Source organism: Pogona vitticeps, chromosome 3 (genome assembly GCF_051106095.1).
Source record: "Pogona vitticeps strain Pit_001003342236 chromosome 3, PviZW2.1, whole genome shotgun sequence".
In the NCBI taxonomy this organism is placed as follows: domain Eukaryota; kingdom Metazoa; phylum Chordata; class Lepidosauria; order Squamata; family Agamidae; genus Pogona; species Pogona vitticeps.
Genome location: NC_135785.1, coordinates 191,975,355 through 191,991,824, shown reverse-complemented (window position 1 = coordinate 191,991,824; position 16,470 = coordinate 191,975,355). Strand labels below are relative to the sequence as shown.

The 16,470-nt window shown below is 38.3% G+C and overlaps 1 protein-coding gene across 4 annotated transcripts in view; it reads right to left on the bottom strand.

Moving 5' to 3' along the window:
- Positions 1-1,302: 1,302 nt before the first annotated feature.
- LOC110077679 (uncharacterized) overlaps positions 1,303-16,470 on the bottom strand; it is a 56,657-nt gene continuing 41,489 nt past the window's right edge. For 3 of the 4 annotated variants that reach the window (XM_072994262.2, XM_078390469.1, XM_078390470.1), the window contains 4 exons: positions 14,452-14,574; positions 10,409-10,565; positions 4,993-5,214; positions 1,303-1,564 (listed from right to left, as the gene is read on the bottom strand). In XM_072994262.2, the coding sequence (XP_072850363.2) occupies positions 1,507-1,564; positions 4,993-5,214; positions 10,409-10,565; positions 14,452-14,574 (560 nt within the window). In that variant the 3' untranslated portion in view covers positions 1,303-1,506. Of the gene's footprint in view, positions 1,565-4,992; positions 5,215-10,408; positions 10,566-11,232; positions 11,394-14,451; positions 14,575-16,470 lie in introns of all 4 variants that reach the window. The other variant, XR_013543575.1, reaches the window with a different exon arrangement.

Sequence of the window (16,470 nt, the reverse complement as noted above, 5' to 3'; positions counted from 1 at the left end):
TTGTTTTACGATGTTTTTGCTTAACAGCGATTTTCCTGGAACGGATTATCGCCATTAAGCGAGGCACCACTGTATTACAGTAATTCACACCCAGTCCTATTTAGCTGTCCAAAAGGCACCTGTATCTTCTTGGATTATCTAAATAAGCAATTTAGGTGACTTTTTAAAAAAGCACCCTATCTTTTCATAACCATATTACACTTTTGCTACATGGGATTCAGACTTTCACATTTCAGTCATGAGCTTCAACTTACCAAGAACCAGTTTTCTCTTTGAGTTCGTGTAGAGATGACACTGGCTATCTCTTCAACATGAGCTGAGATGAGGAGGAGCTTTTAGATCCTTCAGCAGTTTTCACCAGCCATCCTCCCATGCATGGTTTCTTGTAAAATATTAGCTGAAACCTGGCATATTTTATCAATCATATGAGATGTAAAATGCAAGATTTACTTTGAGAACCTGTACCTCCATTTTTCACAGGAGTAATGTAACTTGGACAATCTTACATTACTTTGTTATTCTATGTAATGCATGTCACCAACAAACCAAGATTTGCAAACCTGCCGGTGAGGGCAGCATCCTTTCTTAAAACTCTTTCTGAGCTATCCCAACACTGTGATGTTGCAGTTGTTGGAAAGGTTATTTGTGATGCAGTCCATGAGGCTGGTATTTGAAAAAGGCATGTTGGTAGCTTTTAAGTGTTTATACAGATGGGCAGATGTTTTTGGATTGCAACTCTCACACACAGCCATTGTTGACTATGGTGCTGCCTAGGGCTTATGTTGGCCAAAAGCATTTGGAGGGCTACAGCTGCCTGTCTTGGCTGAAAGTAATGCATATGGAGTTCTTTTGATCGTGGCCTGTATTTCTGTGGACCCCAGATATTTGGTAGCAGCTCCATTCCCCCCCCCTTTGGGGAAGTATTGTGAGTCAAATATGGCATTAGTCATATTGTGTATGTGGGCTTTAACATCTTCCTTTCCCTTAGATTTTGTTTGTTTTTTTGTTTTTTGCTAGCAGGAAAGAAGAACAAACTTATGTCTCTATATTGTTTGATTGCTACCACTGGCTACTTCAAACAGAACATCTTATGCACAGATGCTCATTTCTGATCACACAGGGAAAAAGCTGTTTCTGTAGTTGTTGCTGTATTTTCACTTAATAGTCACAATCCACAATTCATGACAGCCATATCTCTTCACATCTTGTTCGCGCAATCCATTCTCAACACTGAGGTAAAATACCTTTGAGCCAATTGTCTAGATGGTGGTTGTATCCTGTTATAACTTCATTCTATTCACATTTATTTTAATGGTACAAATATACTTTTATTTAGCTATATAGTACTAGAAAAAACTTAAACAGGGTTTGATAAGAATGGTGCAAAATACACTGATGTCTGACGATCAGTCAATTTTAGATACTTTCTTCTATGCAGCCAAGGTAAACGTGACTGATGATGTTAATATCCACATGTTGTTCATCATTTGAAGTATGATGGATTCATTATTCCCAGGCAATAATAACTTTGTTGAAGTTAACAAAAACTCCTTTATTAGGTTCACTGGAAAACAAATGTTGAAAATCAGTCATGTGCATATAAGCCAATGACATAATATCTTAATGAAATACGGAGTTTCCTGTTAATGGGGAGTGCAATTGCTATTCTAGTGGCACATTAAAGCTTTAATGAAATAAGAGGAGAAGTAATATCTTTGGTCTGGATGTTGTAACTGAACAGTCAGCCAAATTTTGGGAAGGAAATTAAGATCATGTGATTCTATGATTGAGAGTCACAGGCAGAATTCCAGAGTTAATGATTTGACAAAATAAATTTGTAATTCTTTTACTTGTGGAAGAAGCAGAAGTCTATGGGGCTCAGGTATATGGATCCTATGTCTCCTTGGTTCAGAAAAAAACAGCAAGCTTGAATCTAAAGAGGTCTGAGTAATGTAGTATGACTAGTTAGATGCAATTAGGGCATTTTCTTTATTTTCATAGCCCAGTGTTCTATTGCTAGCTCCAACTAAAGTAGACTCTTTGGCTCAAATAGGATTTACAGAAATGTTAACATTCAACAATTGATTCACTTTTGTGGGGTGGGGCTAGAAGAAACTGCTAGTGTAAACAGATGTCTTCAAGGATTCCTTTTAAGTAGGCTAATATTCTGTTCCTATTTTAAGTATAATTGACCTTTTCTGAATTTCTTGTTGTTTCATTCTTCAGTAAATACACTGAAGGACATGGCAAGAAGCTTCAGATTTAGAACTATGCAAGAGAATACAACCACAGGGCATTGGTTTGTAGTGCAACCCTGGCAAAGGTGATTCAGATATGGGTCTGTTCTTAGGCTCACTCACGCTGTGGAGCACACACTAGAACTGCTTTTTTGTTGTTTGTACTGAGCAGGATGATAGATCTTGGAAGAACTATTTTATAGTGGATCCAATCCTTCCTGTAGGGGTGAAGGACTTTTGTGTGGCAGCCTGGCAGTTGGCCAGTGAGCTCCCTCAGGGTTCAATTCTGTCCCTATGCAATTTCACATATAGATGAAACCTGTAGGAAAGCTACAGATTTTTTTTGGTGGGGGGAGGCTGGTGCCACGAGTATGCAAATGACACTCAGCTATGTTTATTGCTTCCATCTAAATCTAATGAATTTGTTTCAGCTGTAAGCCAGTAATGGTTTGATGTCAATAATGGACTGAAAGATAGAAAAGAAAGTGAAGCGTATATTAGACAAGAGATAAATCCTACTAGTGTAGATCAGAGAATAGAAGCTTAACCTGTGCTGAATGGGGTTGCACCCCACTTGAAAAATCAGGTCTGTAGCTTGGACAAGCTTCTTAACCTTTAGCCTGGACTGTTCAGCCCCCAGTCACATGGAGAACCAGGTTACTTGGAAGTCAGTTAATGGGCTGTCGAATGGAGTTGGCAGAATCAAGGTGAAGCTAAGAAATGGAAATAGTGGTGGTTCACTGTCAGTTCTTTGTGAGTGTGGAGAAGAGGAGGCAACTACACACCTGTGTCAGTATATTCTGTCCCTCAACATGTATTATGGAAGACTTGATGTTAGCTGCCCTAAATGTTCTTGATTTGCCAGTGATTACGTGAATATGTTGTGATATATTTATTAATGGTACTGGGCTGCCTGTGACATGAACAAAGGAAGATAATTCTGGATTTAAAATTTACAAATAATAGACCCAAGTGCCCAAAATGAAGTGGTTTGGATACCTTTACAAATGAACAGCTAGCTTATAAAACAGTGTCAGTTAGAACAACTATATTTCTGAGCTTTGTTATGTCTCTAGTGAAATGCATACCAATTTTTCAACAGGATTTTCATAACTTTATATTAAAGGCCTACTGGGAGGAGGTTGATACAAACAACAGCAGGAAAACATGAGAAGTTACCACTTTTTAATAGCTTTAATTCTAGAGCATATAGCAGTAGTGAAACACTGAGAGCTGAAGCAAATCTTTAATCACTAATGTTTAGTAAAGCCTTTACAAGTATTACTAAAAGTGTAATTATTATTTTATATTATATATTATTTATATTATGCTGTTATTTTATTGGCTGGATAACTGAGTGAGTTGGGCTGGGAATTTAAATCTCCACCATGCTGGCTGAGAGAAAATCCAGCCTCTGTAGCTTTGGGCAAGCTGAGTCACAGAAGGGAACCCAAACTACTGTATTTTTGATTACCTAATACATAGAAAAGGCTGCTGTATATTGTAGTCAATTTGACTGCATGTTGTTGTTCTTGATAAGAAGCAACAGTTAAACAAAATACTGAGAAACAGAATGGTTCCTTGTAGGCAAAGGTGTCATAAAAGGTGTACAGTACTTTATCTCCTTATCTATTCAGTCTGTATGCTGAATGTATTATACAGAAAGATGAATCAGCTTCATATGAAGGAGTGAAAATTGGTGGGAAGAATATAAATAATTTAAGATAGGCAGATGATACCACATTACCAGCAGAAAACTGCCAATCCATTTCCAGGTGCAATTCAGAGTACTGGTTTTAACCTGTAAACCCTAAATGGATTGCGTCCAAGCTATTCTAAAGACTGTATCTCCCTCTCTATGAGCCTACCCAGCTGTTAAGATCATCAGGTGAGGCTTTTCACTCAGTCCCACCATCCTCTCAGGTGTGCTTAGTGGGGATATGGGAGAGGGCCTTCTCTGTTGCTGCTCCCAGACTCTGGAACTCCCTCCCACAGAAAGCCAGACTAGCCTCATATTTGCTGTCTTTCCGTAAGCAGGTGAAGACCCTGCTCTTCAGGCAAGCTTTCATTAGGGACTATCTAGGAGATAATAAATGGGATGGCTTATATTTTGTTGTTTCTAAATCTGTTCATAGTAGTGCTTTATCTAACATTCTTAATAGAATGTTTTCAGTTGTGTTAATATTTGAATAATGCACTTTTTAACATTAATTTTTTTAATGATGTAAGCCATTTTGGGTCCTTTCTCAGAAGAAAGGCAGCGTAAAAATATTTTAAGCAAACAAATGGCAGCAATGACTTTAAACAGTTATTTATGAAGTTGAAAGAAGAAAGTCATGTATGTAGCAAAAATCCAAATTCCAAGAGGTTTATCAATAAAAAGATAACTTTGGTTCTAATTCATTAACACTTTTAATGTATTGTTTCTGTGGTAAAGATTATATGCCACATATTAATCCCATTTTCTTCTTTCTATTGAATGCTTTTGTGTAGAACAGTGGTACTAAGTACTGTATTTTGCTGAGACTTTGTGTTGTATTATGCTTCAACAGTTGCCTTGCTTTTCAAACCCACCTATTCAGTAGCACACATTTGCTGTTAATATTATGCATTTGGTATAGTTAATCATATAGATATGATGGTGATTATAACTGGAATTTACTTTCCTTTCTCCTCACTTAACAGGAAGTTGGGTCTCAAAATTAGAGTGCTTAAAATAAGAACAATCTATACGAAACGTAAGGTTAACATTTACCAAAGAAAGTAGCGTGTTCCTTCAAAAATTCCATCATGCCTGCCCACTTGATCACCTTCCAGTTCTATTCCAAGATAACTATCTTCTCTTCCAAATAGTGGTCCTAAATATTTGATAGTTCCTTTGCTTATCTTTCCTGCTGGGCATGAAAATTTCACCAGGTTTCCAACTTTCAAATCTGCAGTACTTCTGGGTGCAAATGGTCTTCTTGAGGTATGAGATCTTGGGTAAAATAGCAATAGATAATCAGTAATGGAAAAATAATTATTATAAATAATATCTTTGAAAGATAGAAGATATATATTTTATACTTCTCCAGAACTTTATTCAGAATGTTTATCATAACCTTATAATCCACTACAGTATATTTTTACTAATACACTAGACATGACAGGGAGATTCTACAACTAAGTCTCCTGATCTACCACTTTGTAGATAAATAAAACTGAATTGGAGCTGTAGTGGGAATGAAGCTCTGCCCTTTCCCTCTCTGTGCTAGTTCCTTGGTTTTGTATGGAAGCTTGTCTCCCAATCTGATACATCAAGCACTAGACCCTTTCCAGATAAAGATCAGAATAAAGGGTACAGGGCTAGTGCCTCCCCAACAAGATCATCCCTCTCCTGCTGTTCCCCACAATCACAAGTTCTAGGTGTATACCATCGTAGCTCATCTGGCATTTAGTTTGTGATCACCATGATGGCTTACAGCAATGGTCCCCAACCTTTTCCAAACCGTGGACCGGGTGGATGGGTGGCTGGGGCACCCATGTGGGGGGGGGCAGTGCATGTGTGCGTGGGGGGCGTACATGTAGGGGGTGGGAGATCTGCCTTGGCGGCCTGGTCCCACCAAGGCCCTGGCCCGGTACCAGGCATATAGCAGTGGTCCCCAAACTTTTCCAAACCAGCAGAAGCTTGTGCTGGTATATATTTCCAGCCTTGCTTCTTTCAACCTGCTGTGAAGTATGATATCATTTTACAAATTTTTTATCTTTACCAAATATGCTGATGGCTGTTAGCCACCTTAAGCTCCCAATTATGGATATAAAGGTGGGATAAACATTTTTCCAAGAAATGGGTAGTTTTTAAAATAATGATGGCATAAACATACATGCTATTTTATACTCGGCACATGTTTCTTGCAAGAAGTGTCAAAACCCTCATGAGGAAAATTGGTTTGGAGTAGCCCGATTCCGTTCTCCCCCCCCCCCCATGAGTGCTCATTTTGGATTGTATCATCATCATTATCAAGCTTTGTCCATTTTGCCTCGGGTGACCCTTCTAAGGAGTCTTAACTCATAACAGAGTCTTAGCTGCTTTGATGCCCTTGTGTTCCCTGAAACATAAAACCCCTCACCACCAGAAGCTGAAAACAGCAGGAAAAGAGGAAAACTAAATACGAGATTAATTGACTTAATAAAGGAAGCCACAGTTTAATTTCACAAGATCTGAGCAATACAGTGGTGCCTCGCTTAGCGATTGCCTCGTTTAATGATGTATTCGGTTAGCGATGAGGTTTTTGGAGTGATCTTGCGCTCCATTTAGCGATGTTTCCAATGGGGAAATTTCGCATAGCGATGTTCGGGACCTTGCTTTGCTTAGCGATGACAGTTTAGGTCCCCTGTTTCGCTTAGCGATGTCCGTTTTCGCTATTTTAAGTGTGTCTTAAAATGTTCAAAAACTGTTTAAAATGCTTGGAATCGTTAGTGCACCCTGTAAAACCTTTGCAAACTTAATTTGGCTTTATTCTGAGTCTTCATTAATTTTTGGTGATTTTCCCCCCCATTGGAATGCATTGAACTGTAGGTTTGACAGCTGAAATCTTTCTCTTAAAATCATTATTACCTAAACAACTCTGGGAATTAAACTTATTAAGAGCTGTCTACAGTGTTGGCAAAAAGCCTAGAACAATGAGCTTGAACACTCCGTGGTAGTTTTAAACTTAGAAATTGTTTTCACATTCCTTTTCTTCCTGAGAAGTGACTGAAGCACAAACAAATTAACCCTGGAAAGTCTAATCCTGCTAAAGTGGAAATTTTAAACTGCACTTTGCTGAGATCTGAACAAAGATAATTCATCTTGGAATATATATCTGGCTAATGTAGACAAAAAAAAGAATATTTGGATGTATCCTGGATTCTGAACTTGCCCGGAACACAGGCCGGGATAGAATTAATATTCGAATGGACCACAAATCGGGGCTGGATTACAAAATACATTGGGTCATGAATACAAACATCAAGTGAACTGGACTGTCACTTTACATCTGAGATTGGATTCAAATTTATCACTAAAGATGATCAATCTATTAAAGTGAACTTATTGAAGCAATTATTGACTGGACTGGATTGATTACTTCAAGCAACTAGACATCTTTCACTTGGAATGCAATTATTTGACATCTGGGGACATAATGCTACGACAAAGGAAATTTTGGAATGAAACAAAATATACTCTTCGAGCAATTTTAGAAATAGTGAGATCCCACAACGAAGAGGTAAAATCATTCAATGAGCAGTTAAGGAAGGACTATATTCAACAGGAGACAGGGAATAATGAATAAGGAAATATGAGGGTGATAGATGATTTATTGGAGATAGATCAAGTGCATAAAATGATCCCAGACGATACAAGGGATGGCAGAATTTTTAGAGAGAGAGGAATAAAAATTGAGAAAAGACAAACAAGAGGAGTTACATAGAAAAGATGTAAAGGAAAAAAATACTAAGGTGGCCCCTCAACATTGAAACATAGGGACATGGTGGCACTGTGGGTTAAACTGCAGAAGCCTCTATGCTGCAAGGTCAGAAGACCTGCAGTCATAAGATCAAATCCATGTGATGGAGTGAGCTCCCGTTGCTTGTCCCAGCTCCTGCCAACCTAGCAGTTCGAACACATGCAAATAGGAGTAGATAAATAGGTACTACCATGGTGGGAAGGTAACAGCGTTCCATGTCTAGTCGCACTGGCAACGTGGCCACGGAAACTGTCTATGGACAAACGCTGGTTCTAGGAAACAGGGATGAGCACCGCCCCCTAGAATCGGACACGACTGGACTAAATGTCAAGGGGAACCTTTACCTTTACCAACGTTGAAAACATCTATACACCTAACGTCTGGAAATGTAAGGAAGCATATCATTATATATTAGAAAAGGGAATTAAACTGAAATAAGGGATCACTAATTAGGGTAAAGGCATAACATGGTGGTTCTTAAGGTGAGGTAAAACAAATATTACTTAACATATATTAGATATGATATTGAAATAGACATGACAGAAAATGTGGAGATAGAAATGGCTAAATAATTATACAGTCATGCCCCGCTTTACAATGAAACCGCATTACGACAATGTTTTTGCAATCGCAAAATGATGGTCTGAATAGGCTTTTTTCGCTTTGCGATGATAGGTTCCCTGCTTCGGGAACCGATTCTTTGCAAAACGACGATTTTGCTACAGCTGATTGGCAGTTTCAAAATGGCCGCTAGGTAAATAAAATGGCTCCCCGCTGTTTTATGGGACAGATTCTTTGCAAGACAGCCACCGAAAATGGCTGCCCTATGGAGGATCTTCGCTGGATGGTGAGTTTTTAGCCCATTGGAACACATTAAATGGGTTTTAATGCATTTCGATGGTTTTTTATTTTCACATTACGACATTTTCGTTTTACAGTGATTTCGCTGGAACGAATTAAGGTCGTAATGCGAAGCACCACTGTATAAAGAAAATCTATATAAACTGCTTTAAATAACAACTATGCATTAGGAATTTGGTTATTATTGGTATAAAATACAAAGTTGGTTGGTTAAATTGCCTCAAAATTATATAGATTTGAAACTAGAATTGCTTTTATTAAGTATTTACTAGAGGGTTTTGAGAACATTGTATAGTGATTAAATCAACAAAATGCAAAAATAGATAATTATAAGCAAACCAATGTAACACAATGTTTAAGAAGCATGAATTGAATGTAGATATAGTGAAAAACTAATAAAATGTTATTTAAAAAAATACAAGAACTAACAGTCTCTCTATAGTTGTGCTACCTCCATTCTAGCAAGAACACCAGCAAAGGATAATATGCCTGCCTTCAACTGGTAAGTAATCTATTAACAACTCATCTTGTCTGGCACTGTTAAAGCTATCTCTGTCTCCATTCCCTTGTGTGTCTTCTTTACTTCCTAAGTTGAAGGACAGGAACATGTCTTATGTTCATTTATTCACAGTTCCTGCCACCAGCACTGTATACTGAATTAAAATAGTTGCATTGGGAGACAATCTATGAGAAAGGAAGGGGATGTAATACATAAGAAGTATTTACCCTGTTCTGAATCAGACCAATGGTCTACTCAGTGAGTCTCTGCTTTTCGAACCCCAATCTTTGAAAAAGAATTTCCAGAATATCTGATTCTTATCCATGTTGGCTGCAGCTTTTGAGAAGTCCAGAACATCTGAATGGCCAAAGGTTGAGGATCACTGGTTCATTTAATTCACTGCTTTCTTTCTGGGTGACAGGAGCTCTGCAAAATCTCAAAGAGGTCCTCCCTTGTCTTGCTACAATGGCTCTTTAATGGAATCTCTGGCAATTCCAGTCTTCTTGTTGTTGTTTAGTTGTGTCCAACTCTTCGTGACCCCATGGACCAGAGCACGGCAGGCCTTCCTGTCTTCCACTGCCTCCCAGAGCTGGGTCAAATTCATGTTGGTAGCTTCAATGACACTGTCCAACCATCTCATCCTCTGTCGTCCCCTTCTCCTCTTACCTTCACACTTTCCTAACAGAACTTGCTAAATGTGCTTTACAGCTGTGCTTCTGTCCCTCCTGCTACAAAGTAGCCATGTACTGCAACACAGCTAGTTGCTCAAATACTCTTTCTTTCACATCCTTTTTAGGCTAGAATTGGCAGACTTAAATATGCATGCATGATGAGTCCTTGAAGGGTATATATCCATAATGAGTTTTATTTATTAATTTAATTTATGTCCTGCCCATCTAGACCAAAGTCTACTCTGGGTGGCTAACAACAGAATTCTAAAGATATCGAATGATTGCTGGGATATATGAGCATTAAACTACAATTTGAGCTGGTACTGAGACTCCACAACAGGAATGCTTGATGTCTATAATGACTGCTTTACATAAATAGAAAATTTAAAAAAACATTCCATTGAGAAAAGCATTAGAAATATCAAAACTACCTAATTTTTATGCACAGTTTTTCAGTGGAGTCGTAATCTTTTGCCTGTTCTATGAGGCTGCTCACTACACTGTGTTCCCTGTAAACATCTCTTAATTTTCTGAGATGATTTTGAAGTCTCCTTCAACAAGAAATTTCTGATAGTTTTCTACAGCTAACAAAAACTGCAGGGGATAAAAAACATATTTAACTAAATTAATTATAGGTATTTTATTTCTTACCTCTTTGGAGAGTATCTGCTTGTAGTATCCGCTTGAGACAAACTGACTAATGTTGAAATTACATCTTGCTTAGAGTTTGCCTTGATTGTTTCTTTGTACAGATTAATGTCAGACGCATTGTTGCCAATCCCTGTTATGGTTTCCTCTGACAAATCATCTTGATAAAACATGAAAAGAGATACCAGAGAAATTAGCATCATGCTTAGGTGCAACACACAGTTATTTGAGTCTGGTCTCTACAGGTGGATGCTCAGGAGCCATTCTCTAATTTATATTAAGAAGGGTAAATTGAGAAGCCTTTTATTCTCCAAAATACAAACAGTGCATCAATGGGAAAAGGACATTATCCTTGTAGAAATTCCAACGGCATGTCAATAAATACTGAAGTTATAAAAACCTAGACACTGATTTGATAGCATCAACAAATTCTAATGTGAACATGATAAGAAAAATGTAATTTTTATCCAGGTAATGGCTAACCTTACGGCTGGCATGGTTGGGCACAATCAATGGCCTTCCATAGCCCAGAATCGCTGTCAACCTTGCCTCTGCAGTGGGTCCTTTTCTGGGACTGCTGCATGTCACTGCCAACAGTCACTCTCCTCTCCCAGGATGTATTTCCCTGGCAGCACTAGTTGTGCTTTTGAACAGGAGCTGAGCTGGTGCTAAACTGGTGGCCACCTAACTTGCTGGATTACCAAGCATGTAATGTAATGTTAGGTCAGCCCAATAAGGATGGGAACCAACTATTGACCGGAACTAAACGAGAGATTGCATCTTATTTTAAAAAATTGTACTAGTAACAACACACAGCTGCCACCTACCTGGGAAATATGCAGTGGGTGTGAGGAATGAGGAGTGGTGCCCTCACAGCACAGCACCTGTTTAGTTCCTTTTCAAAAACTCTTTACGTTGTTGCCTGCTGAGAAAACATCTGGAGCAGGAGGAGAGGGACTTGGCACTGCTGAATAACTCAGCCACATCTCTGAGGCACAAAATATCATGGGGAAAGGCATGGGTTAAAAAAAAACCCAGACAGAGCCAGACTGGTCATCTTGGTTATGTGTGCTCTCCTACCTAGGACTGTTTTTAACGTATTATTACTAAATCTGTTACACTTTGCTCCGTCAGTATTCAACATGATCTAACATCTCCAAACTAATGTTAATGAGGCTTTCACTCATTGAATGCCATCAAGCATCATTCTGCCCTCTTCAGTGAGCACATAATTGTGCATACCAACCTCCCCATAAGAAAAGAGGCAAGTATAGATCTTTAACAAAAGATTGGCTCTGTACACAATCACATCTTCTTAGGTTACCTGGAGATGCACTTTATTGACAGAACACTATAGAAACTATACCTGAATGTATCCTGTGAAGAAAATGTTCCTTGCTGCACCCCGCTCCAACCTTAAGTTTGTCAAACATCTGAATTTTCTCTTGAAAAATCATTAACAAAAGCAAGTATGTACAGTACTTATATTTCTTTGAGATGCTACTGGTGTTGGATCACAAATATCCTTGTATATCAACTTTATGGGGTGCCTTCTCTTCCTTTCACTCTGTTTTGGACAGGTGGGCCCGATACCTTTAGTTTTAACACAGCTGCTTGCTGTTTTGTGAAATGTAATGTTCATGCCTTTTGCTAACTGCCTTCGGTGTAGGTCTTTTAGTTTATCCTTATTAGTCCAGCCTCTTACAACACTGTGTCTTTCAGTTTTGCATCGCAGTTCGCCATTTCCTTTGTTTTTGAGGCTATACCATATACTTCTCATTTGTGTTATCACATCTCAGATTTCTTCAAATTTAATTGTGCATCCCCTGTCTGTAACTTGACTCACTGATATACGCCCATTTTCATTTCTGGCACATCATTGCACATTATGTCTTTGGGACTTTCTCAGATCAAAATTGCTTTTGTAGCTCCTTCTAACTTGTTCATGTCTCTTTTATTTTAGATATGTAAAAAGTCCTATCCCCACCTGTTTTGAGACTCCTTAATCCAAACAGAAAGTCTGTTCTGTTCCCTCTGTATGTATCACTTCTATCTTTCTGTGTATAGAACTATATGTGTATCTTTATATTTCCATTTACATGTGTGGTTTGCCTGCACATTGGGACAATCCTCTTTCAAATTAGAACCATTACCACATAGAAAAGACTGTTTTGAGCTTTAACACTTCCTTGTCTTTGCCAAATCTCTTTGTACTGTCTCTTTTAAAAGTTTGGTTTTGTAGTAGCTGCAAATCTGTGTTCCTTCTGTGTCTAAGGAAGCAAATGTTACTAGAGATCTTGGATGCTGCTACTTTCTGATCCTCACTCGAAACTTCTGTTTCCTTTAAACTGTTCAAATTCCAATAATTCAGTAAAGTGGGATTGGAATGAGTATCTTTTTTTCATCTTTATCTTAGAGATCTCTGCAACAGAATGCAACCACATTCTTCTTTTGCATACAGTAACTTTAATGCCTCTTGCATTTCTTCAGTGGCATTACACATGTTCAACGTGGTTATTGCTCACCACAGAAATAATGTTGTCTTATGTTGTGGTCTTTTTCTTCAAATTCAATTCTTTTCAGCTTCTATGTCAGTTAGAAGGTCTCTTGTTAGGACATCAAGCTTTATTTATTTATTTGGTGGAGATACAGGGAATCACCCCTCTAGAAAAAAAAGGTGAGATGTCTCTTCTGTTCTCTCCCAGAGAATGTCAAGCAAGAAATGTGAGAAGAGCAGGAAGTGACATCAGCAATCCTAGGAACAGGACTGGATGTAGATTGAATGAAGATCGGAATAGGTAGTCTCTTCGTCCCCATGCTTCTTTTTCAGAGTTGTACCCAGTCGTCTCCAAAACTGTGGACTCTGGATTCTTGGAGGTTCATGATGCCAAAGCCCCAGATGTCCATGTTCCTGTGCCCAGTCATGGAACCTCAGTGATGCAGGAAGCCAAATCCCAATTGAATGTAGCTCAGTGCTCAAACTGGGCTGAACCACCTCCCCCTCCACAAGAATGATGCAAGATAGAGACACAAGCTAGGCTAGAAGCTTCCAGATGAAGTGCTCAACTGCTGGGGAAAATCTCCCTATGAGAAGTGGTTTCTTCCAAAATAGGGCTGAAAAAAAGCTGCTTCTTTCAGGGAAACAAGTGGGTCAATCCCTGCAAATCAGCTTTCCTACTAGTTGGTCAAATACCTGCAGCTAATTTCATTGCAGCAGTTCAGCAGTATTCAGGTCACCTTAAAGACTGGGGACTAGTCCCTGTCTAGTCTTGGACCTTTAAGCATAAAATAACTTTATCCTTTAGATAAAACCTTCAGTTGTTCTACAGAAGGAAGAATGGAAATAATGGGCATTGTTTCCATTCTTTCTACTGAGGAAGAGTAGAAGATTTTGTCTAAAGGAGGAGAGGAAAATGTTTCCACTGTGGCATTTGAAAAAGAACTGAGCCCAAGAGCACCACCTTGAGAATGGGCACCAAAGTGGTGGTGGTGGTGGTGGATGGCCAGCCAAAATGCCATCCTAGGACTGAAACCTTTGTAACAATAATCTGTGCATATCTGTTACCCTTGCCAGTAACTGCACAGAAGCCATACAGAATCCGATCTCACAACAACTTTGCAAGTATTGAAAACAGTTCTGTCAACTATTCAACATTTCTTAAATATGGAGGGAAAGTTACCATGGGAATAGACAGTCATCATTTTATCTATCTCATATAACCTGTGTCTGAATTACTAGCAAACCCATAACTTTTATTTTGGACTCATATTGGCATATTATCTGGGGAAGGCTCTGGGTCAGAAAGATAATCAATAAATTCCAAACTACCGGGATAAACATTTTAAACAAATCTCTTTGTTTTAAAGGTATAGCTTGTTATTCCATTATCATGTAATCAGAACCTAGGAAAAGTAAATACTGTAAATGAGTTCATGGCATGAAGGTCAGCTTAGGCAAACATATAGTATAGCCTTAGATTTGTATGAATGCAAGCAAGCCCAATATAATACTGAAATTTTGAAAATGCAAATTTTGATTGACGTACCTTTTAAGTCACCACTTTCTTTTGCTAGCCCTGTGTCTTGGTACCCAGCAATCAGAACATCTGTAGACTCACTGTTTAAGGATGATGGAGAAGTATTATTCCTAGAACGTTCATGCCGCCTTTCTAAATAAAAATAAGACTTGCTTATATCTGAATCTGCTTGTTAAAGTATTGTTGTTTTACTGAAGTATCATCTAAATATATCTATAGTAAATCAGAGTTTCAAACTCAGATCAAATCCACTGTTGATGCAGTCCAATAAAATTTTCCTGATATAAAGCAGTGATGCTAAGTTTCTAATAATTAAAAAGCTGTAAAACAATATATGCATGACTAAACTGCTGTTGGTGAATGTCTTCCAGATTTATGCTGTCTCCTTTTAAAATATGATCCTTCGTAAATATTACAAAGAGGAAAACGCTTTACTACTAAGAATCCATCAGATAAAATTGTCATCCTTAATGTAGTGTTTAGGTAGAGAAATGAAATGAAATGAGCGACTCTAGATAGGAATTGGGAAAGCTTAATGTTAACTGGATGCACTAATGGCTGGCTATAGTGTGGTCATAATAGGATTTCAGTTACAGGAAAATTATTTTATATGTATCATGATCCCAAGTTGCTTTGACTCCAGTAGAGACATGCATGACTGTTTCTGTAGTCATGCATCTGCTCTCTGCTTACCAGTTAACCCTGACAGTGTTAATGGCCTGTTGAAATACTGAAAAGGAGTATTTGCTGGCCAATACCTGAAATTCATCAGCAAATACTCACTCTCAGTATTTTGTAATGTAAAAAGAATATTGGATTCTGATTAAATTTAGTGTTTTCTTATTGCTTGTAACATTTTAATGTTTGGGTCAAATGCCTTTGCACTTAAAGATATGATAAACAATGGTTGAGAATGAGTATGAAGACATTTTTGTTATGTGCTATCAAATCGTTTCCTTCTCATGGCAAATCTAATGGGGTTTTCAAGGTACGTGAAATGTTCAAGGAATAGTTTACTACTGCCACCCTTAGTGAGCTTCCATGGCTGAGCAGACATTTGAAACTAGGTTTCCTGAGTGCTAATCCAGCACTCTGTCCACTATAACACCACGGCTGCTAGGTCTGAGATTTATTTATTTATTTATTTATTTATTTATTTATTTATTTATTTATTTATTTATTTATTTATTTATTTATTTATTTATATATATCCCGCCCATCTGGTCTATACGACCACTCTGGGCGGAGATGTTCAAGAAGTGGTTTGCCACTGCCTCTGTTGCCACCCTCCATTTGAATTTCTGTGTCTATGCAGGGTTTTTACCAGGGACTCCTAAGTCCTGGTGTGATATTCTATCCGTAGTGGATTAGGTATCTGTCCGTGGAGCCAGAAGTTGGGAGTTCAATTCCCCACTGTGCCTGCCAGGAAAACAGCCAGCCTGTGTAGTTATGGGCAAGTTGCACAGTCCCAGGATGACCCAGAAAAAGGGAATGGTACATCACTTCTCCCTGGTAAACCCTGAAAAGGCTTGCCATATGTCAGAATTTAGTTGACTACACACATTCATTACTATTATACTACACTGGTCCCCTCACTGTACTTCTTTTACTAGTACATGATAATGTACCTAACTATGAAAGAAAATACATTTTCTAAGTAGTACATTTCCAGTTCCAGGGTTTATATATACAATCAAAGCAACCTGGGACCATTAGGGTGGCGGTACGTTTCTGAATGTGAACATATATCAGGAAGATTTACCTTCACCCAAAGTAATAGCAATTCATCTCTTTTATGCCTGGCTTTGGTGTACTGGCAACTGGAGTTTATTCTTCTGCTATGTTTTAGAGCCTTATGTCTTACTTATGAGTGGAATTTTTGAACTTTTATTGCATGAAAGAATTATTGTGGAACTGGCTTGCCCACAACTGGACCTCCATAATTCTAGTTGCTGCTTGTCACACGAGTGCTTCTTGTGCAAAGGGATAAATGCATAAGAAAACTCCCACTTCTGTTTAAAAGACAAG